The 26,540-nt window shown below is 35.0% G+C and overlaps 1 protein-coding gene across 2 annotated transcripts in view; it reads left to right on the forward strand.

Annotated features, from left to right (window-relative positions):
- Positions 1-26,540, forward strand: part of MAN1A2 (mannosidase, alpha, class 1A, member 2) — a 179,153-nt gene that overhangs the window by 81,206 nt on the left and 71,407 nt on the right. For both annotated transcript variants that reach the window (XM_012000852.1, XM_012000851.1), the window contains exons 7-8: positions 14,436-14,559; positions 20,222-20,315. In XM_012000852.1, the coding sequence (XP_011856242.1) occupies positions 14,436-14,559; positions 20,222-20,315 (218 nt within the window). The remainder of the gene's footprint in view (positions 1-14,435; positions 14,560-20,221; positions 20,316-26,540) is intronic.

Here is a 26,540-nt window from a genome sequence, read left to right on the forward strand (position 1 = left end):
TTTTAGTTAATTTTAAAGAAATTTCTTTATTTCACTTAAATTAGAAAATTTGGTGTAAAGTTGTTCTTGTGTTACTTTCTTTTACCTTTCATCTTTGTAGATTCTGTGGCGACAACTACTTTCATTCCTGATTCTAGTAATTTGTATTCTTTCTTTTCTCTTGATTAGTTTACTGAGGCATTTGTCAAATTTGTTAATCTTTTCAAAAAAATACCTCTGTTTTTGTTAATTTTAACTTGTTTTTGGTTTTATTGATTTCTGGTTTATTTTTATTATTTCCTTCTCTTTTCTTATTGGAGTTACTCTGCTCTTTTTCTGGCTTCTTACTTAAGATTGGAACTGTAGGTTGTATCTTTCTACACTGATCTTATTCCTTTCTCTCTTTTCCTGCCATAAACTACTGTTTTTCTATAGAGCTATAAATTTCCCTCCAAGGACTGCTTTAGCTACATTCCAGAAATTTTGATATTTTTTTTGTTGTTATTCAATTCAAAATAGTTTCTCATTTCCTGTAGAACTTTTTCTTTGATGCATTAGTTTTTTTTATAATTGTGTGGTTCAATTGCCAAATTTTACGTGGTTTCTTAGATATCTTATTGTTTTCATTTCTAATTTAATTTCATTGTGGTCATAAAAATTACTCTACAATTTGAATCCTTTCAAATTTATTACAACTTGTTTATAGCTCAGCGTGTAGTCTTTCTTGGTAAATACACTTGATAAGAATGTGTATTCTGCAGTTGTTGGGTGTAACATTCCGTATATATCAGTTAGGTTAAGGTGGTTAGTGGTGTTTAGATCATGTATATCTTTCCTGATTTTTCGGTATAATTGTTTTATGCATTCCTGAAATGAAATGTTAAAATATCCCAAGTATGACTGTGGAATTGTCTCTTCTCTATTTCTATCAATTTTTTGCTTCATGCATTTTGATGAAGCTTTACTCTCAAGTACTTAGACATTTATTATGTTTTCCGATGACTTGAGCCTTTTGTTATTACAGTGTGTCTTCATCTTTGGTAATGCTTTTGTCTTGAAGTTTATCAGATATCAATGTAGCTGCTCTCCCTTATGCTTATTGTTTTCATGGTTTATCTTTTTTCCATTTATTTTCAGCTTCACTGTATTGTTTTAACTATAGTGATGCTTTTGGAGATAGCATATAGTTTGGATCATAATCCAAATTTTGTTATTCAGTCTGACAATATTGACATTTTACATCATTTAGCAATAGGTCTAGAAAAATATTTTGTATCAACACTTTATGTATATTTATCTCATAGTTTTTAAGAGCTTCATAATATAATGCTTAGGAAAATATTGACTTAAAATTAATTCTGTATTAGTGAACTAATAGATTATTTCTAGATTTTAATACTATCAAAAAATATTGGATGAAGTATCCTGCATATGTTGGAAATGGTGTGTGTGTGTGTGTGTGTGTGTGTGTGTGTGTGTGTACATATACATGTGTTGGTATGACTTTGGCAGAAATAGTGGATCAAAGAATTACGTACATTTTTTTTTCTGTTGATAACGTACTGTGTTCTAGAGAGGATATACCAGTTGACATTTGCTTAATAAGTGGGTGACAATGACTCTTATCTAACCTTTTGAAAATACGGTTTACTTTTACTTATCAGATAGGTAAATATAAAATCTTGTTTCAATGTTTGTTTTATTAATTTTTGAGTGAGATTGAGTTTATTTTATTGAGTGGATAGCCTTTTTATGTCCTTTGTTTGTTTTTTATTGTCTATTTTTAAAACAATCAATCCTTAAGATATTTTTGTATATTAGCTGGATTAGTACTTTGTCATGTAAATTGCAAATTTTTTTTTTGCTATTAATAGCATAGTTTGAAGTGGAGTAATGTGATGCCTCCAGCTTGGTTCTTTTTGCCTAGGAATGTCCTGGCTATCTGAGCTCTTTTTTGGTTCCATATGAATTTTAAAATAGTTTTTTCTAATTCAGTGAAGAATGTGAGTGGTTTAATGGGAATAGCATTGAATCTATAAATTGTTTTGGACAGTATGGTCATTTTCACGGTATTAATTCTTTCTATCCATGAGCATGGAATGTTTTACCATCTGCTTGTGTCCTCTCTGAGTTCCTGGAGCAGCAGCTAGTAGTTCTCCTTGAAGAGGCCCTTCACTTCCCTTGTTAGCTGTATTCCTGGATATTTTTTGCGGCAGTTCTGAATGGGAGCTCATTCATGATTTGGCTCTCTGCTCGTCTGAATATGTTTAAAAGAAAACTGAACATGTTTTAAAGAAAGAAAATTCAGATATCCATCAATAAACTTTTATAATATCCGTAATCCAATCCAAAATTACTTTACTTTATGGTATGCAAAGAAGCAGCAGAAAAATGTAGCCAATTATTCTGTAGCCCAGAGAAAAATCTGTTCATAGAAACAGACATGGAAATAACAGAGGTGATGAAGACAGCAGTAAAGGACTTTAAATAGCTATTGTAAGTGTGCTTGAGGATTTAAAGGCAAATGTGAAGAATGGGAAAAGAGATTTTAAAAAGGACCAAAGTGGAACTTCTAAAGGTGAGAAATATATGAAATAAAAAATTTACTTGACAAGCTTAAAGGCAGATTTGACAGTGCATCAGAAAAGATCAGTAAGCTTGAAGACAAAACAACAGAAACCACCTAAACTGAAGCACAGAAAGAGAAATAAAAAGCTGGAGTATGGAGAGAAGCATATCCAGTTACCTATGGGGCAGTGTCAGATGGTTTAACATACCTGTAATGGAGTGATGGGAGTGGCGAATTTGGGAGTGGGAAGAGTGGCTGAAAAACTACAGGCATGAATTATTCTATTGTGCTTTACTTAATTGTTCTTTGCAGATATTGCTTTTTTCCTTTTTATTTTTATTTTTTAACAAATTGATGATTTGTGTCAACTGTGTGTTGAGCAAGTCTATCAGTGCCATTTTTCCAACAGCATATATCACATTTTGATAATTGTCACAGTAGTTTTAAGCTTTTCATTATTATTACATCTGTTATAGTTATCTGTGATCCGTGATCTTTCTTGTTACTCTAGTAATTATATAGGGCACCATGAACCAAGCAGTCATAGATGATGGCAAACTTAATCACTAAATGTTGTCTCTGCTCTGACTGCTCCACAGAGTGCATTCTTCCTTTTCTCTCCTCCTCCTTGGGCTTCCCTACTCCCTGAGACAGAACAATGCCAATAAATAACCTTTCAATGGCCTTGATGTATTCAAGAGACAAGAAGAATAGCATATCTCTCACTTTAAATTAAAAGTTAGAAATAGTCTGGGTGCAGTGGCTCACACTGTAATCCCAGCACTTTGGGAGGCTGAGGCATGCAGATTGCTTGAGCCTAGGAGTTCAAGACCAGCCTGAGCAACATAGTGAGACCCTGCCTCTACAAAAAATACAAAAATTAGCTGGGCATGGTGGTGTGTGCCTGTAATCCCAGTTACTTGAGAAGCCAAGGTGGGAGGATTGCTTAAGCCCAGGAGGCAGAGCTTGCAGTGAGCTGAGATCCTGCCACTGCACTCCAGCCTGGGTGACAGAGCCAGCCCCTGTCTCAAAAGAAAAAAAAAGCTAGAAATAATTAAGCTTAGTGAGAGAGTCATGTCAAAAGCTAGGCCTCTGATGCCAAACAGTCAGCCAAGGTGTGAATGCAAAGGAAGAGCTCTTGAAGGAAATTAACAATGCTAAGCCAGTGAAACACATAAATGATGAGAATGTGAAATAGCCATATTGCTGACATGGAGTAAGTTTGAGTGATCTGTGTAGAAGATGAACCCAGCTACAACATTCTTTTAAGCCAAAGCCTAATGCAGAGCAAGGCCCTAAGTCTCTTCACTTCTGTGAATGCTAAGAGAGGTGAGGAAACTGCAGGAGAAAAGTTTGAGGCTTACAGAGGTTGATTCACGAGGTTTAAGGAAGGAATCTGCCTCCGAAACATAAAGGTGACAGGTGAAGCAACAGTACCAGTAGAGTGGGACATTGCTGAAAAGATGCCTAAAAATGTGGAACAACTTTGGAACTGGGTAACAGGCAGAGGTTGGAGAAGAAGAAGACAGGAAAATGTGAGAAAGTTTGGAAATTCCTTGAGACTTGTTGAATGGCTTTACTTAAAATGCTGATAGCGATATAGACAATAAAGTCCAGGCTGAGGTGGTCTCAGATGGAAATGAGGAACTTCTTGGGAAATGGAGCAAAGGTGACTCTTGTTATGTTTTAGCAAAGAGACTGGTGGCATTTTGCTCCTGCCCTAGGGATGTGTGGAGCTTTGAACTTGAGAGAGATGATCTAGGGTATCTGGCCGAAGAAATTTCTAAGCAGCAAAGCATTGAAGAGGTGACTTGGGTGCTGTTAAAGGCATTCAGTTTTATAAGGGAAGCAGAGCATAGAAGTTCAGAAAATTTGCAGCCTGACAATGTGATAGAAAAGAAAAGCTCATTTTCTGAGGAGAAATTCAAGCCTGCTGCAGAAATTTGCATAAGTAACAGGGAGCCGAATGTTAATCCCCAAGACAATGGGGAAAATGTCTCCAGGGCATGTCAGAGGTCTTCATGGTAGCCCCACCCATCACAGGCCCAGGGCCTAGAAGGAAAAAATGGTTTCATGGGCTGGGCCCAGGGTCCCCTTGTGTGCAGCCTAGGGACTTGGTGCCCTGCATCCCAGCCTCTCTAGCTGTGGCTGAAAGGGGCCAACCTAAAGCTCGGCCTATGGCTTCAGAGGGTGCAAACCTCAAGCTTTGGCAGCTTCCATGTGGTATTGAGCCTGCCAATGCACAGAAGTCGAGAATTGGGGTTTGGGAACCTCCACCTAGATTTCAGAGGATATATGGAAATGCCTGGATGTCCAGGTAGAAGTTTGCTGCAGGGACAGGGCTCTCTCTCTTGGAGAACCTCTGCTAGGGCAGTACTGAAGGGAAATGTGGGATTGGAGCCCTAACACAGAGTACCTGCTGGGGCACCACCTAGTGGAGCTGTGAGAAGAGGGCAACCGTCCTCCAGACCCCAAAATGGTGGATCCACCAACAGCTTGCACCATGCACCTGGAAAAGCTGTACTCAATGCCAGCTGGTTCAAGCACCCAGGAGGTTGGGCTATACCCTGCAGAGCCATAGGGGCAGAGCTGCCCAAGGCTGTGTGAGTCCTCCTCTTGCATCAGTGTGACCTGAATGTGAGACATAGAGTCAAAGGAGATCATTTTGGAGGTTTAAGACTTGACTGACCTACTGGATTTCAGACTTGCATGGGACCTGTAGACCTTTATTTTGGCAGTTTCTCCCATTTGGAATGGCTGTATTTACCGAATACCTGCACACCCATTGTATCTATAAAGTAACTAACTTGATTTTGACTTTACAGCCATGTAGGTGGAGGGGACTTGGCTTGTCTCAGATGAGACTTTGGATGGTGGACTTTTGAGTTAATGCTGAAATAAGACTTTGGGGGACTGTTGGGAAGGCATGATTGGTTTTGAAATGTGAGGACATGAGATTTGGGAGGGACCAGGGACCAGATGATACGGTTTGGCTGTGTCCCCACCCAAATCTCATCTTGAATTCCCATGTGTTATGGAAGGGACTCAGCAGGAGGTAATTGAATCATGCTGTTACCGTGATAGTGAATAAGTCTCACGAGATCTGATGGTTTTAAAAAGGGGAGTTTCATTGCACAAACTCTCTTCTCTTGTCTGCCACCATGTGAGGTGTGTCTTTCACATTCCACCATGATTGTGAAGCCTCCCCTGCCACGTGGAACTGTAAGGCCATTAAACCTCTTTCTTTTGTAAATTGCCCAGTCTCAAGTATGTCTTTATCGGCAGTGTGAAAATGGACTAATGTAGCGTGATGGCGCACACCTGTAGCCCCAGCTACTTGGGAAACTAAGGTAGGAGGACTGCATGAGTTCAGGAGGCAGAGCTTGCAGTAAGCTGAAATCGTACCACTGCACTCCAGCCTGGGGGACAGAGCCAGATCCTGTTTCAAAAAACAAAACAAAACAAAAAACAAAACCCAGCCAGGCACAGTGGCTCACACCTGTAATCCCAGCAGTTTGGGAGGCTGAGGAAGGCAGATCACCTGAGGTCAGGAGTTTGAGACCGGTCTGGCCAATGTGGTGAAACCCCATCTCTACTAAAAATACAGAAATTAGCTGGGCGTGGCGATGCATGCCTGTAATCCCAGCTACTTGGGAGGCTGAGGCAGGAGAATCTCTTGAACCTGGGAGATGGAGGTTGCAGTGAGCCAAGATCACACCACTGCTCTCCAGCCTGGGCGACAAGAGCAAGACTCCGTCTCAAAAAAAAAAAAAAAGTTGGAAATAATTAAGCTTAGTGAGGAAGGCACGTGAAATTTAAGCTTAGCGAGGAAGGCATGCCAAAAAATAGGCCTCTCATGCCAAACAGTCAGCCAAGTTGTGAATGCAAAGGAAGAGTTCTTGAAGGAAATTAACAGTGCTGTGCCACTGAACACATGAATGATGAGAAAGTGAAATAGCTATATTGCTGACATGGAGAAAGTTTGAGTGCTCTGCATAGAAGATGAAACCAGCTATAACATTCTCTTAAGCCAAAGTCTAACGCAGAGCAAGGCCCTGACTCTCTTCACTTCTCTGAATGCTGAGAGGTGAGGAAGCTGCAGAAGAGTTTGAGGCTTACAGAGGATGGTTCATAACGTTTAATGAAGGAAGCCGTATCCATACCATAAATGTGACACGTGAAGCAGTAAGTGCTGATGTAGAAATTGCAGCAGGTGATCCAGAAGATCTAGCTAAGGTAATTGATGAAGGTGACTACACTAAACAACAAATTTTCAATGTAGATGAAACAAGTTTCTACTGGAAGAAGATGCCGTCTCATAGTTAAAGAGAAGTCAATGCTTGGCTTTCAAGGACAGGCTGACTCTTATTGGGGGCTAATACAACTGATGATTTTAAGTTGAAGCTAGTTCTTGGTTACCATTCTGAAAATCCTAGTGCCTTTAAGAATTTTGCTACATCTACTCCCTGTGGGGTCTGTAAGTAGAACAACAAAGTTCAGATGAGAGCACGTCTGTTGATGGCAGAGTTTAAGCCCACTGTTGAGACCTACTGCTAAGCAAAAAAGATCTCTTTCAAAATATTAGTGCTCATTGACAGTGTACCTGGTCACCCATTTTCTGCAGTGAAGATGCCCAAGATTAATGTTGTTTTCATGCTTTCCAACATCCATTCTGCAGCCAGTGGGTCAAGGAGTGATTAAGACTCTCAAGTCTTATTATTTAAGGATTGCATTTTGTAAGGCTATAGCTGCCGTAGATAGTGATTCCTGCGAGAGATCTCAGCAAAGGAAATGGAAAACCTTCTGGAAAGGAGTCACTATTCTACATGCCATTAAGAACATTCGTGATTCATGAGAGGAGGTCAAAGTATCAAACAGGAGTTTGGAAGAATTTGATTCCAGTCCTCATGGGTGATTTTGAGGGGTTCAAACTGAAGTGGGGGAAGTAACTGTAGATGTGGTGGAAATAGCAAGAGAACTAGAATTAGAAGTGGAGCCTGGAGATGGGACCGAATTACTGCAGTCTTATAAGACTTGAACGGATGAGGAGTTGCTTCTTACAGATGAGCAAAGAAAGTGGTCTTGAGATAGAATCTACTCTTGGTGAAGAAGCTATGAACATTGTCAAAATGACAATAAGGATTTAGAATACTACGTAAACTTAGTTGATAAAGCAGTGTCAGGATATGAGAGTGGACTCCAAGTTTGAAAGAATTTTTGCTGTGGACAAAATGCTGTCAAACAGCATCACATGCTACAGAGAGATCTTTCGTGTTACACAGAACTGAAACAGGAAGAATCAAATCAATACAGCAGACTTTATTGTTGTCTTCATTTTAAGAAATTGACCCAGCCACCCCAGCCTTCAGCAGCCACCACCCTGATGAGTCAGCAACCATCATTTGTCAAGGCAAGACCCTCCACCAGCAAAAAAGAGTATGACTTGCTGAAAGCCTCAGATGATCATTTGCATTTTTAGCAATAAAGCATTTTTCAAATTAAGATATGAACATTATTTCAAAATAATGCTGTTGCACACTTAAAAGGCTACAGTGTAATGTAAATATAACTTGTATATATACTGGGATATGAAAAAGTTTGTGTGACTCATTTTGTTGCAATATTTGCTTTATGGAACAAGTCTGTAACCAGGCCCATAATATCTCTGAGATATGCCTGTTTTTAAAGAAGTAATGTCTAGAAATTTATCAGATTTGTTAAACAGCTGTAAATTCACAGATTTCAACATTTGCTGGAACCCAGCAGGATAAATATAAAGAAACATGATGCCTGAAAATCTGTGACTAGAAAAAGAAAAGTTTTAAACAGCCAGAGAAGAAAGACATTTACACTGGGGAACCAAAATAGAAATACTTCCTTCTTATCATAAGCAATACAATCCAGAAAACAATTGAATCATCTTGAAACTGTTGAAAGAAAAAAGTCGATCTCGAATTCTATAGCCACTGAAAATATTCTTTAAAAACAAAGGTGAAATTAAGACATTTTCAGGCAAATAAAAGCTTAGAGAATTTATTGCCAACACACCTGTATTGCTAGAAATTTTAAGGAACTTTCTAATGATACCAGATGGAAAAGAAGATTTACACAAAGAAGGGAAGGGCACTGGAAACAGTAAATATTTGAGTAAATGTAAAATGCTTATTTTTTTCTGTTTTGGTCTTTGTTTAAAGCAAAAATAATAACTTGCATAGTGGAGCCTATAATATACATAGAAGAAAAATTTGTTACCACAGTTACACAGAGGATAGTATAGAAATGTGAAGCCCTTATATTATATGTGAGGTGATATAATACATAAAGGTCTACTGTGGGAAGGTTAATGGTTTATGTTGTAATGCCTAGAGCAGTCGTAAAAAAATAAGCCAGTAAAGAAAGTGGAATACTAAAAACTACTCAATCCAAATGAAGGCAGGAATGGAGAACGAAACAACTAATGGGAAAAATAGACAATGAAAAGGCAAGATAGTAAACTTAGGTTGGTAGGATGTAAAATGGTAGAGACACTTTGGAAAACAGTTTGACTGTTTTTCAAATGTTTATCATATCAACAGGTATATAGATAAATAGTTATCATATTCATGCAATGGAATACCACTTAGCCATAAAAAGAACCTTAACTGCTGAGACACATAGCAATATGGGTGAATCTCAAAGACACGTTGAGTAAAAGAGCCAAACATAGGAGCATATACTGTATCATGTTTACATGAAATTTTAGAACATGCAAGACTAATCAGTAGTGAGAGGAAGCAGATTGAGTGTTGTTTGAGACTTGGTAGGGAAGTGTGTGCGTTGATTGCAAAAGGGATAAGGACATGTTTTGGAAGGATCGACTTGGTTTGTATACCAATCTTTGTTTTCATTTGTCATAACCCCATTGAATGGTGCACCTGAAAGGATGCATTTTTGTATGTAAATTATACGTCAATATATAGTTAAAAAGAAAAATAAACCAGATCCTATGCTTGGCTGAGGGGCTGTGTAATAACAAAAAATAACATTACCTTATAATTGAAGGACAATCTTAACTTTGAAAACGTATTTTAAAAAAAGTTTGTAAAAATACAGAATTAAAATTAGAAGAGACCAATGAGTATTTAAAATGTAATAGACAACTGAAATTATGCTTATGTAGGCATACAGTTTTCCAAAAGGGTAGATGAGAATGTGTTAACAGATTGCTTTGGGACTGAGAGTGATTGGAAGAGGTAGAGGTCTTAGAGAGAGACTTTTTTTTATTTTTACTTTATGCTTTTTCAGTGCCATTTAACATTTTAAATTATGAGTATATTACATATCCCCTCAAATTAAATGAAAATGTAACAAAAATCAGACTTTATTTAAAAATAAAAATTAAAGTTGTTATATTCATCTGCTGTCAAGGAAGTTTTTTACTTAAAAAATTTTTAAAGCGTCTGCTATAATAAAAAGGTGAGAAGAAAGCCATTCTTACATTTCAGCTTTACTTGTAGACTAGTGTATTATCTGTCAAAAGCCCTTAAAGCAATTCAACCTTTGTTAATATACCCGAAGAAATTGGATGTATGGACTAAGGAAGACATCTATAAAATGTTTATCACAGCGTATTTCACAAAATCATAAGTACAGGTCGAACGTTCAAGAGTAAGGTCATTTGTTAAGCAAATTTGGTAGTCCATAAGGTAAAATAATATGTTGCCACATAAATGATATCATACATAAAATATTTACATTATATTAAAAATATTTTATAAGCCAGATTATGGCATCATATAATGAGAATGACCATATAGTGTGTCATTCATAAGAGTACAATTTCAGAATGAATGGGGGAGCTGAAATAATTAAAACTATTTAATTTTCAGAGTATTTAATCACCGACAAATTGGTTTTATTTTATTGGGTATCCTGTAAAGTAATTCTGCTGTAAACCTATATTCTAAAATGAAATTATTAAAAACATATATTCTTGTGTATTTATCTAAATTTGAAATTATTGGCACTTTCAATTGACTCTTGCATGCTTTTATTAGAGAAGGTATTCTCCCTACAGTTGCTCAGAGCAAATTCTGCTTAATTGCAGGATATTCTCAATTCTCAATTTCTGCATATTAAAACGTTTAAATATTTCAGACCAGATATTGTTACAAATGCCATTCTTTTGCTTTCATTCAGAATACCTTCTACAAATCTGAGATATTTTTACATTGACTTTTATTTGTAATTATTTTAAGTAATCTTCCAGTTTAGATGACACAGAATCATATAGCTTCTCAATTTCATTCCATTGAAGTATACAATGTAAATAAATCTAATTGAAAATAGGAGCTCCATCAAACCATTATTCCTACAAATGAAGATACTTCAACTTAAGCTTACACATTGAATGCTTTAATTTCTTTAGTTCGTTCCTTGCTTTTGTTGGAATGCATTTCAGTATCAGCCTGTTTGCAAGCTTTGTTTCCAATAATTGCAGTTTCCTGAAAGCTTTACTCCATTCTTTCAATACATTGATTAAATATATTCAACTGACTTTCAACAGAATGCAAATCAAAATATAGAAGACTCATTATCAAAACAATTTAATATGATTGTAGAATGCTTAGGTTGATTTACTGTCAAGAGTTTACCAAACATTTTTAGAGTCTTTCCTTTTGCTGGTGGTCAGGTAAGAGAAACATCATATGTTTTGCTTGCTTGTTTTTGTTTTCTGGTATTCCTTGCAAATTTTTTGTTACTCAGGTTCTCTGAGTATATATGTAAATTTCAGTATCCAGACGTTTTACTTTGATCAGTTGAAAAAAACAAAACATGAATTTGCATGAAATTATGATCCGGTTATTTTTTGGCAGCTCATCATCATTTTAAGTTGGAATATTTTTGTCCTCAGCAGCATTATATCTTGTTCTTAGGAATTTTCTTATTTTTCTGAGTTTCTAGGATATATGTAAGTATCAAATTTAATATTTTAGATTCTTCCTGTGACATGATGTAAAAAATGTAAAAACTTTGTTTAGAATTTAGTATTTTGAAAAGTGTTCCTTTTTGACTTTTGGCTAGAAGTTCTTTTTATAGAGAATGGCAAACTGTTGGACTTCCTAAGTTTTGTTTTTATAGTTGACCACACTGTAATTCATCCACTGTGCTGAAACCTAGTTAATCTTTCTAAATGGTATGCTTTATTCCTTAAGTATGTTATAATCCTTAAAGTTATTCGTGACTTTCCATCACACTTAACGACTAAAATTTTACCATGGCCTACAAAATTATTACGTAGTCCAGATTATACCTTGCTTTTTAACCTCATCCTGTGTCATTCACTTCCCCTTACTTTCTGAACTCTAGCCAAACTAGCCTCCTTCCTTTCCCTCAAGGCCATTACTTTTGCTGTTTCCCTTACTGGGAATTCTGTTTTTCCAGATCTTTCCATTACTGGCTCCTCATCATTCAGGTCTCAGTTCAAATCACATCATTTTAGAAACATTTTCTCTGAACATAATATATAAAGAGCCTTTTTTCTAACTCACTCTCTATCCCTAGTACTCAACATTCTATTTTTCCTTTTTAATTTTCTTCATAGCAACTATCGCTATTTAAAATGATCTTATTTATTGTAGGAGCAGGAATAGTATATGTCAGGTTCACCACTCTCTCACAGCATAGTAAACACTTACATTTGTGAAATGAATGACTGTCTTATGTAGTTACTATATCCATATTTATTCTCTGATTCTCACTTCTAGCTATAAAATATCTTAGTGGTATTTGCCTTCCATATTTTCAGACAATTTAAAAATAGCACCAAACAAGGAACTTTAAGCAAGGTTGTGATATGTTCTTACATTTATTTTAATGTTTTCTAAACACAAATAAAATATAAGGTGTGGAATTGACAGAATACAAGTGAAGATAAGATGAGAAAAAATATGTATAAATACATATGTTTTTTGAGACGGAGTTTCGCTCTTCTTGACCAAGCTAGAGTGCAATGGCGCAATCTCAGCTCATGGCAACCTCCGCCTTCTGGGTTCAAACGATTCTCCTGCTTTAGCCTCCCGAGTAGCTGGGATTATAGGCGCCTGCCACCATGCCCAGCTAACTTTTTTGTATTTTTAGTAGAAATGGGGTTTCACCCTGCTAGTCAGGCTGGTCTTGAAATCAGGTAATCTGCCTGCCTCGGTCTCCCAAAGTGCTGGGATTACTGGCGTGAGCCACCCCACCTGGCAAAAATATTTATATTTGTACTTCTCCCTTTAGATCCTAGAGAATGGTCTAGAGTTCTTGTAGGAATAATCTAGGAACTCTGCTGCTTGAACAATCTAGACTTCCAGTTCCAACCATGAAATACCTTTTATCAGACTACCCTCCTACCAAAAGCAGTCATGAAAGCTAGACAAAATATGTAAAACCAAATGGTTTGAAGACACTGAAATGCAATTAACTCAGGTAGAACTTGAGGGGCTATGATCCTAAGGTCATCGCCATGTAAACATTGGCTTTTTCCCTGAGGATATGTTCTAAATCATGTTCAGAGCAATAGAGGCCATATCTAAAGTGGCAGTCATTTCGGGCAGAGGAGACAATGGTCAGGCCCTGGAACTGCTAAAATGACTGAAATATAGGGACAAAATCTCATATGGAAAGAAATTGCAGAGGAAAAGCCCAAAATTTATGGACAAATTTCCCTCAAGTCATTGGTGATTCTATAACCACATATATAGGGCAAACAAGACTCAAAGAAACCCAGCAGAAAATAGCAGAAGGAAATTAAAGGGCTAAGGAGAAAATTTAACAGCCACATGATAGTGGGGAAACAGGTTAGGCTGCTTAGGTGCCCTTGGTAAATACCCCTGGCTTCCAGCTGAAATTCCCAGGTCCATTTCAGGAAGTTGGGGTAAAAACGGAAATGGACTGTCTTTAACAAAGCCTAAAACACAATATAGTCTGCGTTTACTCAGTCTGTGTTTAGAAGAAATTTAACCTTTTTAGAAGATAATGTAATTCAAAGCCTCTACAATTTTTCATTTATGTAGTCTGGCTTCAAATAAAAAATTACTGAACAGTTTAAAAAAAGAAAATGCAAGAGCATATTCTAGAGATTATATCTGCACAAATGAAATGTTTATGAGATTATTCACTGGAAAATGTTCATGATAACAAAATATTGGAAATAGCTCAAGGGACCATCATTAGGGAATTTATTAGACAAATTGTATATGTTTATATAATATATTAATTTTCACACAGGCACTATCATCATTTGGTGCAAACCAGTTCTTTATTGTATGATACTGTCCCAATCATTTGCTACAGAGCAGTTTGTAACTTTGGACCTGGCACAATAAGTGGAGGTTGCACATTCAAGTTTTGAGACAACTCAAAATGCTGCCACACATTTTCATGTGCCTCTAGGGTGGTGCATTCCACTTGAGAATCATTAATATTATGGAATTCTGTACAACTGTAAAAAAAAAAAAAAACGAGAAAACTGTTTGTGAACTGATACGGAAAGACCACCAACTTGCTATGTTTTGTTTAAGAAAGGAGGACAGTGAGAATATATATTTGGATTGCCTACATTTGCATAAAACATTCTGTAGTCATATGTAAGAAAGGAATGAAAGTGATTTTCTTTGGGGCCTGGTGAGGTGAATGGAGATGAGAATGGGTGAAATATATTTACTGGATTTTAAAAATACTGTTTTAATTTTTAGAACATGGATTTATTACCTATTTAAATTTTTAATGCAATTTTAGATATAAATAAGCTATTGTGTCAGATATAATAATTTCTAAGAGATCTATTTAAAATTTACATATTCATTAAACAAATGTTTTGGTCTTTTCCCAATCCTGTCTCCTTTTACTTTTCCTTTTCATTCAGTGGAGTAGGGCGAAACTGGGGCTGGGCATCTGCAGGTAGCAGCATTCTGGCTGAATTTGGTACACTACATATGGAGTTCATCCACCTCAGCTACTTGACAGGGGACCTGATTTACTACAAAAAGGTTTGTTTTCTTGCCTTCTTTTCTTTGTTTGTTATAAAGAGTCCTTCAAAATTGGCCCAAAGATTTGATTAATGCTTAAAATGTTTGCCTTTCTAGATATATGTTTATTAGGGCTTTAGCCTTTATATTCTCTTTTGAAGTTACTCAAAGAAATGTCCTTTCTATTTAGGACATATTTAAAATATTTATTGTTATTTGAGAAGTTATAACTACTATTACATTTTTAAAAAATTTCATTGCTATTTTTATGCAGCATTGTGCTGCAGTACCTAGCCAGCCTGGTAAGACAAGAAAGACAAAATATGTTCTGTCTTTGTCCAGATGTTTAAGAACTGAAAAGGAAGAAAGAAAATAGTAGTTATTCACAGATTACGTGATTATTGACCTATTACTAGAAATAAGAGTTTAATATGTTTTTTAAATAGATGATCAATATGGATGTTAAAAATCAGTGGTATTTCTCTACACCAGCCACAAAAGGCAAGAAAATGTCATTTTGCAAAAAGATACCTTATGTAATAGAGCAAGAGTATATATGTTTCCTACAAATAAATCTAACAAAAGATAAAGTTCAAATTTTTACTCAGCCATGAAAAAGAATGAAATCCTTTCCTTTGCAGGAATATGGATGGAACTGCTGGGGGACATTATGTTAAGTGAAATAAGCCAAGCACAGAAAGACACATATTATATGTTTCATTCATATGTGGGAGCTAAAAGAAATTGATGTCATGGAGGTAGAAAATAGAATGATGGTTATCAGAGGCTTGGAAGGGTAGTGAGGAGAGAAGGATAAAAAGGGGTTTTTTAGTGGGTACAAAAGTGCAGTTACACAGAATGAATAAGATCTAATGTTTGATAGCACAATAGAGTGACTCTAACAATGATTTGTTGTATATTTCAAAATAGCTAGAAGAGAAGATGTAGAATGTTTCCAACAGAAGAAATGATAAATGTTTGAAGTAATGGGCATTTCAGTTACTCAGATTTTATCATTACACGTTATATACTAGTATCAAAATACGTACAACTCTTTCATACCCATAAAAATTAAAAATTAAAATTTAAAAATACAAAACTTTATTAAATGACATTGAAGAGGATATAAATAAATGGAGGGATATCATATTTATGTATAGGTAAACAATATCATAAAAATTTCAGTCATCCCCAAATTTGTAGCTAAATTCAGTGCCAGTGAAATCTCTAATGGCTGTTTTCCTCCCAATGGAGCTTGAAAAGACACTTCTAGAATTTATACAGTAAAGAAACATTCTAGACACTTGTGAGGAAAAACACCCTGGCTGGATTTACATTGCCCAATTATCAACATTGACAGTGTAGTATTTGTTAATAGGGACAAACAGACGAACAGAATAGATAGCCTTTAAACAGACCTACGTATATGTAGAAACTTGTTATAACAAGTGTTGCACTGTGGATTATAATAGTTAATTCCAGGAACATTAAAGGCTTAACTTTAAAAAATAAAACACTGACATTTTGAGAATAAAAAATATATGCCCTTGGGGTAAAAAGGATTTCTACAATGGGAAACAAAAAATATTACCTAGTAAAAATACCCTATAACCCAGCAATTCCATTATTTGGTATGTACATTTACATTATATACATAGAAGCATTGTTTGTATTGGCAGTTTATATAATAAAATACAAAACAGCAATGAAAATATGAATTATGTTTGTATCCGTTAGTTAAAAGAATATGATACAATTTTTGTAAAGTTCAAAACAAAGCTGAACAGTATATTGCTTAGGGATTCAAAATAGTTTTGATAAATTGTTGAAGTAAAAATAACATACAGAGATGAATCTCTGAATTAAATGTTTTATTTGGAAGCACAGAATTCCAATTCAAGGCATACACACAGAGTAGGGTGGTTGGTCCTCAATCCATCCAGAAAACAAAGAGAAGGTTGGAAGTTTTATTAGAGGAGAAATGTTATGTATCGTTTTGAAAGGAAGTGTGTTGACACGAGTAAAGCTTCTAGAAGCTGTCTGGCCCTGATTCGTGACAGCAGTAGGTAAAACTATAATGTTAGGGTTATAGCAGCTGAGCTTGTGGAAAACGTAATTTTTGGAGCCGGTATTATGTGCCACAGGTGATTTTCCGCTGGGCCCTTTGACTCTGAATTAGTTGGGTATGACAGGAATGACCCAATTCATATAGTTTGCTTTCACAAAGTCAAGATAATGACAAATATGAAACTCAAGACTACAGATACATCTGGGATATAGGCAGTAGTATGTGAATGGGCAGTGGTAAATAGACCATCAAAGATGTTTGTAGTGTTGTATTTCTTAAATTGAGATGTGAGTAGAGTTGAGATATATATGTATATTCCTTTCTGTTTATGAAATACTTCAACAGAGCAGAATTTTCAGGTAAATACAGCAAAACGGAACTAGATGACAGAATTTTCCCTGTCCTGACTAAATGAATAAAAAAAAAAATTAAAGACAGTAAAAATTCATCAATAGCAATAAAAGAAGGAAAAGATGTAACTTCATGTCATATTTGATAACCAAAATAAAAAAACAAAAACAAAAAGATTTCTGATTTCTGGCATGAGACATAAGTCTGCTCCCTACCCTATCCTGAAACCTTTTTGGGAAAAGAGAGTCAACAAATTCCTAGTATTCCCTATCAGTCTTGCCAAGGAGACCAGTGCCCAGAGCATCACATATTTAATTGTCCACAGTTCCAGCAGAGTTCTCACCTCTCATCCTTCTTGAACACATAGGCTTCAAGTGATCAGATAGAAGTACACTAGTACTCCAGATCTCAAATTGTATCGAGGAAGGGAGAAACACACACACACACACACACACACACACGAAGAACTCAAGGAGAAATTAAAAAGTTCAGGCCAGAACTGACCCTTTTAAATGTGAACAATATAAAACAGAAAGCATGGCAATTGTGCAAACATACTGCTGGAAACAAAAGCGGAGTGGTAAATAGCATGTAAAAGACTGATAAAGAATCCAGTTTCAAATTTTAAAAACAGTAAAAAAAAAAAAAGTCACCATGAGTAATTCATACTATAATAGAAATTAAATTTAACAGAACTCAAAACCAAAATAAAACAATAAAATGATACAAAAATATTGTGGAGCTAAAGAAACAAATGGAGACTTAAAAGGATGTATCCCCTAGCTAATAAAATGGGAAATAACAAAGAACTCATTGCATATAGTGAAAAACTGAATTTCTTACATGGAATAAAAGCAAGAGATAGTCATAGACAAAACAAAGGAAAAGCAAAGATTAAAAAGATAATAAATTTGTAAAATAAACATAATTTAACATATGGTCCTTCTTGAAGTAGAAAACCTAAATCATAGGAATTAACCTAAAAGCAGCAAGAAGAAACACTGCTGGGCACAGTGGTTCACATCTGTAGTCCCAGCACTTTGGGAGGCCAAGGTGGGTGGATTGCTTGAGCTCAGGAGTTCGAGACAAGCCTGGGCAACATGGTGAAACCACTTCTCTACCAAAAATTAGCCCTGTGTGATGGCGCATGCCCGTACTCCTCAGCTACTCGGGAGGCTGAGGTGGGAGGATCACTCAAGCTTGGGAAGCGGAGGTTGCAATGAACTGAGATTGAGCCATTGGACTCCAGCCTGGGCGACAGAGCAAGACTCTGTCAAAAACAAAAACAAAAACAAAAACAAAAAACCCCCTGCAAATTCCATGTTTAACAAAATTAAGAGATACTTCATATCACCAAATAGGAAGAAAAGTAGGCATATAAGCAGTAAAGATCAGAGAGAGGTTTGGTATAAACAGAAGAGAGGATGTTTGGGGCTGCAGACTACAAAATACAAAACCAGTAGAGCCCAGTTGTCTGAATTAGGTGGTGTAACTTGACATACAGAACTCAAATTCTTATGAGCAGCAATGAGAACAGGATCACAGGCTGATGGGGTGTACTTCTTTGGACCTTACTAAACATAATGTGTTGAGAAGCTGGAAAAACAGAAGTCAGTAAGGATTCTCACAGGTAAGCTGTTTGTGCCTGCGGACTTTGGTGAGAGAAGGGAATGAACGACAGATTCACTATTGTGAGCAGTGCTGCATTTCCAATCTCAAGTGGCTGGGGAGAAGCAAAGTCTAAAAAAACGTATTTATATCTGGACTCTTACCTGGTGTTTTATGTCAAAACTTTCAGAAAAATAGTAATGAGTAATTTGTTAAAAAAGAACAGGTACAGAATTTATACAAAGATATTACCAGAAAAAAGGAAGGAAAATGGTGGCCACAAAATATGTAAAAAGAGCAACTGAAAATTCCGACCAAATATCACCATGAGAGAAAACATAATAAAGATTTCATCTGTGTAGAACAAGTATATAAACAGAGATACAATTGCTCAGAGACAATAAGATCTCATGTCAGTAACAAAATATAAGAAAAAATAGTTATCAACAAAATGAAGGCCAAAATGGAAGCAATACAAAGAAAGACAGTGTTCAAAATATAAGGCGCTTAGATGACAAAATTGAGAAAAACTAGTAAATGTGTGGAAATAAAAAGAGACAAGAGTTAGAAAGAAAATGACAGATAAGGAAGAAAGGCGGAAAGAATTGAATAGTATACAGTTTCTGGATGACAGAAGAGTTAATTTTCTCCCCTTTTATAACATCATTCAGAACTATCTAAAAAGTAGTCTGTGGAATTTTTCAGATTGAGATTGTTATACATAGTGTTGGTCTCAAACGTGAAAGAACACAGGGAATACAGACAGCATCCTTGAGTCCATTCCTAAAACTACTTAAAGACAAAATCCAGCCAAATGAATGACAATGGGAAACCTTGTGGCAGAAGAATTAATATTGTACTCAAGTCCAGAAAAGTGAAGTATATATCAGGTCCTCTGAAAAAGAAGGGTTTTCCCAAGTCATTTATACCAGCCAGGTTATTCATCAAATGTAATGACAATATTCTCAAACAAAGAAGAATACAAGGAACATAACACCTCCTCCCACCCCCAGAGGCTCCCTTAAAAGCACTTACAAAGTTCACCCAATCTAGAGTTGAATCAAAATAAATCCCTAGGAAAGTCTCCGGCTTCTTAATATATTTCACGATTTTTCTTTCCCCATTACCCTCAGGAAGATATTTTAAAATTTGGAATATCAGGAACTTAAAGATATCTATTGTGGGAATAATTTTTAAAGTTCAACAGTTTGTTTTACTTCATTTACTTTTTGATCTGTTCAATTCAAATTAATACTTTTCAAAATACAATGGCATTTTATGATTCAATTCCCGTGAAGTTATTTCTGTTCTTATATTTGAATATATACATGTTGACTGTGTCTGGAATGATGTTTATAACTGATGTTTCAGATGATATTTCTAGGCAGTAGCATGTTGAGATTTAAAATGGTTTCTATCTGTGTTATTTCCTCTGTATTATTTTTATTGCTTGATTTTAAAATAACACATATCTTATAAAAATGACTCATTTAAGAAATAGAAGGCTTTGTTGACTCCCCCCTGCCCCTCCAGCACACACACAAAGGCAGGGAATAGGTATAGATTCTGAGTAAGGAAAAACACAAAGCCTACATTAACACCAAGCCTTGATGACACTTCTTTTATTAATTGCATTCTTAATTTTATTTTACTTAGGTTATGCACATTCGGAAACTACTTCAGAAAATGGATCGTCCAAATGGTCTTTATCCAAATTATTTGAACCCCAGGACAGGGCGCTGGGGTCAGTGTAAGTATTCTAGTATACCTGAGGCTTTCTTAAAGAATTATTTGTCTGAAAACTCTTTGCTTGATGTAGTACAAAGTACACTACGTGGAGTTAGAAACCCTCAGTGTCTAGCCTTGTGGTCTACTGGTGCTGGTCTTAGCCATATTTCTTATCTCTCTTAGCTTCAGTTTTCCCACTTGTGAAATGGAAATGTTAATAACATGTCTCCTAAGAGTATTTTATTTCCTGTATTGCTAAAATATAGTGTGGCAGTTTGAAGGTTGTACTTAAAAACTCTTATTAATAAATTACCTCTTCATGTAAATAAAAGCACCACTTAGGAGAGGGAGGTAGAGAAGGACTATGAAAAGCAAACGAATATAGTAGATTACTAGAAGCGAGGCAGTTGTTCTTGGATAAGCCATGTCTATTCATTCATTTTAGAAGAAGGCATCCTGGCCTTCATTATTTACCAGTCTCTGTGCTAAGTTCTTAGAAGAGATTGAGATGGAGAAAGAACATAGGGTTTGGCCTGAATTCACAGGCTGGCAGGATAGGCCGACACATAAATGTTATTGTATAGGAAGGTACCAATTGTTACATGAAACTGTGGGAAAAATGATTCCCTCTGCCTGAGGGGAAAGTATTTTGTTTAGGGAGAGGGTAAGTTTTCTTATTAGAGCTCATTTATTTTTGAAGAAATTGATTTTTAAAAGTAACAACTAATAAATATTTATGTGGAAATGTGGAACTTACAGAATTTTAGTAATTGTAGGTTTATCAATGCTCTTCTTTTTTAAAGGTTAGGAAAACAAGAACAAATAATAGAGACTGCAACTTTGCCACTAACAAAACACGATTCAGTTATTTTTGAGACTAATAAAATCCTAAGTAGTAAATAAGAGACAAAAGTAACGATCGTTTAATTTTAGTATTGTAAGCACTGCTGATTCTGCCAGTAAGAAAATATGCTGGTGTGAGTACCCAGAATAGGAAAACATTTGCCCTGGAATTGTCTTCTCGTTCCTTTCCAGGAAATTGTCTTTCATTTTATGAAAGGAAAGCAGATAGGTCAATATAATTATGTCTTTCATGAATCTGGAAATAGATCTCAATCTTTTTTGACTATTTTTATACTTACTTTTCCTGTTTCCTGAAATTATTTACATATGATTCATTTTTCTCTTTATTTTGAAGAAGATAAAAGCTCTACTGCCTAGAATGAGTGGGAATGGTATTTTTTGGAAAAACAAAACCCTGAGAGCTGCATTTCTAAAATGTAAAACCACAGTTTTCTTATTTCAGATAAGAGTGACTGAATTGGATGTCTACTTAGTAATTTCGATGAATTCTATTATCAATCTTTACCCCTGTGAGTTGTATTGAGATTTGAGAATATTATGATAATATGATGATATAATATATATGAAAAATTATGTTCAGTTCCTGTCTTAGACTATATGCCAGTGTATATTCTATATGGTTTTACTATTTAAATGTAAAAGATGAAATCATAAAAGTACTAAAAACAGGGTTGAATATATAATCAGGAAAGCCTTTTCTAAGCATATCACATAAAACAGAAACTACAAAAAAAGGTGTCAGTTTTTCCTGTATATTATTGTTAACCTCTGTATTAGTCTGTTCTCATGCTGCTGTAAAGTACTGCCTGAGACTGGGTAATTTATAAAAGATAGAGGTTTAATTGACTCACAGTTCCACAGGGCTGGGGAAGCCTCAGGAAACTTACAATTATGGCAGAAGGGGAAGCAAACACATCCCTCTTCACATGGTGGCAGGAAGGAGAAGTGCCAAGCAAAATGGGGAAAAGCCCCTTATCAAACCATCAGATCTTGGGAGAACTCACTCACTATCAAGAGAACAGCATGGGGGTAAAACATCTTCCTGTACCCAGTCTCCAGAGTGTGTACATTTGTATGCGTTTTGAACCACCAACTCATTTCCAGCAGTTTATTCCAAATAAATTTTCAGAGCTGTATATTAAAGTTTATTTACTACAGTCTTGGGGTTGTTTATAATAGGGATAATTTGGAAACAATCTGAAGCAGTCCTAACAGAACTTTCTGTAATGAGGAAAAGATTCTATTATCTGTGTTATCCAATACAGTAGTCACTAGCCACATGTGACTGTTGAGCACTTGAAATGTTGCTAGTATGGTTGTGGAATTACATATTAAATTTTACTTTAATTAACTTACATTTAATTAGCTACTTGTAGCTTGTGCTTCTACATTGGACAGGGCAGTTTTTAAATGTCTTACATAGGGATTTGGTTAAATACATTTTGGCCTGTCCAGATACAGTATACTATTCAGCCATTAAAAATTATATTTTAGAATACCTGACATAGATAAATATGACATATCTAGAAAGATATTTAGAAAAAGAGAGGAAACACTATAACAATAGAAACCAAAGTGTTATGTGTGATTTTCTCTGAATTATTGTTTTTATTTTCTCCTTTTCATTTACTGTTACTATCCAAATTTGATTATGAACATCTCTTACTTTTGATGTTAGCTTAAAAACATTTTTAAATAAAAAGAGAATCCCATTTTCCATGCCAGCATAAGGATACTTAAAAAAGTAAATCACAGTTTGGGAATTGCCAGCCTTGAAATGATCAAAAGTAGAGCATTGATGACATGGAGGCAGGAGAACTGCTTGAACCCGGGAGGCGGAGGTTGCAGTGAGCTGAGATTGTGCCACTGCACTCCAGCCTGGGTGACAGAGCGAGACCCTCTCTCAAAAAACAAAACCAAAACCAAAAAACAGAACTCTTTCTCTTCAGCATTGTGTTGAGAAAACTGGATAGCCCCGTGAAAAATAATGAAGTTGAACCCTTAGTGTATATTATCTACAAAAAAATTAACTCAAAACAGATCAAAGACTCTAAATTTGAGAACCAAAACTATAAAACTCTTAGAAGAAAACATAGGGGCAAATCTTCATGACCTTTGATTTGACACTGGATTCTTCAGTATGACACCAAAGGCAGAGGTAACAAGACAAAAATAAAAGATAAATTGGATTTGATTAAAATTGAAAATTTTTTGTGCATCAAAGGATACTATCTGTGAGAAAGAAAGACAACCCACAGAACGAGAGAAAATATTTGCAAATCACATGTCTTACAAGGGTATATACACAGAATATGTAAAGAACTCCTACAACTCAGCAACAGAAGGCAAACTACCTACAACTCAACAACAGAAGGCGAACTACCAAATTAAATAATGGGTGAGGACTTGAATAGTCATTTCTGCAAAGAAGTTAAGCAAATGGAAAATAAGTACACGAAAAAGATGATTAACATTAAAATGCAAATCAAAACTCAATGAGATACCACTTCACAGCTACTAGGAAGACTCTAATCAAAAGGATGAAAAATAAGCATTGGCAAGGATGTGGAGAAATTGGAACCCTTGTACACTGCTAGTAGGAATGTAAAATGGTGTAGCTGCTGTAAAAACCTAGCAGTTCCTTAAAAAGTTAAACATATAATTACCATATGACCCAGCACTTCATCTCCTCTGTATATACTCAGAAGATTTGAAAACAGAGACTGAAACAGATACTTGTATCCTAGAGTTCATTACAACATTATTTATGATATGCAAAAGGAGGAAGTAACTCAAATGTCCAACAGACGAATGGGTAAACAATACGTGAGTATAAACATACCATGAACTATCCATAAAAAGGAATGAAGTTCTGATACATGCTATAATATAAACGAACCTTGAAAACATTATGCTAATCAAAAAAAGTCACAAAAGGACAAATATTGTGTGATTTCACTTACATCAAATATCTAGAGTTGTCAAATTCATAGAGACATAAAGTAGATTAGAGTTGACTGGAAGCTTTGGATGAGAAGAAAGTGGAGAGGAGAATGGAGAGTTATTGCTAGAGTTTCTCTTTGCAGTGATGAAAAGTTTTGGAAATAGGTGGTGGTGATGGTTTTACAGCACTGTGAATATAATTAATGCTACTGAATGGTACACTTTCAAAATAGCTAAAATGGCAACTTTTGTGTTATATACATTTCATTACGATAAAATTTACAACAAAAAAGATAACTTTTATTCCTCTGTTTTTTCCTCACAGAATAAATTCAAATTACTTTATAATATATTCACTCTCAGCAGTTTTTAATTTCGATGTTATAGAAAGAGCCATTCACTGGTTATTTTGGCAGAAGATCTTTAAAATCCTAGTGAGCTGCCCTGATATCCTTTTAACAGCTGTAGTCCTTACAAAATTGCCCAATTTGTTCCTTTTAATGTTTTTGTATATTTTATATCAGCTTCTGAAAAGTATATCAAATTTTATTATCTTTGAGCAGTATACATCTGTCATATTTATAAATAGTCTGCAAAACAAACATTTAATTGAACTGAAATTTAACAATTCAGCTTTGGCTAACTGTATTATAATTAGAGTAATGATAATGTCTGTGACTTGCACATAGCAATCACAGAGAATAATTACTGGTAATTATGTTCAGGAAAAGTACTTGGCAACAGATATAAAAGAATATAGTAAGAAACCTAGATTTAAAGGCAAATTACTAGTTTTTTTTTCTTTTCTTAAACTTTATATTTTTACTATTCTAAGCATAATACTTAACCTATGTCATTTAATGATTAAAGTGAAGAAAATATAGGAAATCAGTCATTACTGATTCATTGTGTTATATTACTAAATTTATAATTGTGGAAAAAACAAGAATGAACATGTTATTTTGAGTTAGAAAATGAATTCTGATTGTCTTGCTTAATAATTTAGATAATTTATTTAGCTTCTCTATGCATCTTCATCTGTCCTAATTGTACTTATTTAATAGAAAATTCATATGGGTCATATTTATGAGAAAATATATTTGAAAATGCTTCAAATTAGTTTTTACTCTAGAATTTCCCATAAGAAGACTTCAAGAAATAGCTTCTGTTAGAAACCTGCCATTAACTGTATAACATGTTGAAATAAATCATGTGAATCATTGCTATTTAGGAGTGTTTTATAATATATTATCCATTTCTGAATATCAAAAGGACCTTAGAGTGACATGGTTTATCAAATTTGACATGTAGGCGTATACTCTACAGGAAAGAGAAGTAGCTTCAAGTTCCTTAGTGGTATCCTTTTGCTTTAATGTAATTTCAGATGGCCTGTAAAGCAAGATGGACGGAATTCTCGCTTAAGAAGGGTTTTTTTTTGTTCGTATATATTTTTTTTTATTGAAGATAATTGACAAGAAAATGTAATATTCTCTGTACTGTTCAATAATAAGGTTAATTTTGTTTTAATATGATTTGTTATTATAACATTTCCAATTCACATTCTTCCTTTTGCGCTCAGTGAATATATACTCTTAAAAGTTAAACAAGGCGTAAACCATAAGGTCTCATATTCAGACACTGAAAGAAACCGGACCAGGTTTTGAGAAAACTAATGAGAGAACAAGATTACTTTTATTCTATTAAAACTGTCTATAGAACACATTGTAATAAATAGGCTAAATTAAGAAAAGGAAAGGCTTAAAGCAGAAGGACATACTAGAAAGCCAATATAATACGGATCTGGATCTAGGATAGCTGTCTGTGGGAGTGGTAGTCATTGTAGATTTTATCTTTTCCTTTGTATCCTACATTCATTCTTCACTAAGTCTTGTCAGTTCTATTTCTAAAATATTCTTTTCCCCATTTTAATTGTACCTTTTTCCATTTGGAATACCTTCCGCCTTCTCTATGTCCTCTTATCAATAAATTCCTACCTATTCAATTAAAACAGAAAAGGAAACTTCTAAGTTAAATAAGCTCTTTAAATATAGTAGTCTCCCTTGCAACCACCTGTTAGGGAAAAGGAAAAATATTGGGGTATATATATAAATACCCATTAAAAGATTAATATCAATTTTATGTGTGATAGTATTATAGGAATATATTTTCTCTACAGGATGTTTGCATTCATTAATTTCACTGATACTAAATATCAACCACTGTTCCAGATGCTGGGTATATAGATGAGAACAAGTAGACAGTGTCCCTAATACCCTCAGAGAGCTTACATTCTACTGAAGAGATACGAAATAAACAAATAGATGATGTGATGTAATATAATGATAAGAATTTCTTTTTTCTTAAAGCACTTTTAGGACAATACATTCTTTTGCTTTTCTCATAGACTTACTTAGCTTCATGCTTCACTCAGTCTTTTTAT

Source organism: Mandrillus leucophaeus, unplaced genomic scaffold, assembly GCF_000951045.1.
Source record: "Mandrillus leucophaeus isolate KB7577 unplaced genomic scaffold, Mleu.le_1.0 Scaffold64, whole genome shotgun sequence".
Lineage (NCBI taxonomy): Eukaryota > Metazoa > Chordata > Mammalia > Primates > Cercopithecidae > Mandrillus > Mandrillus leucophaeus.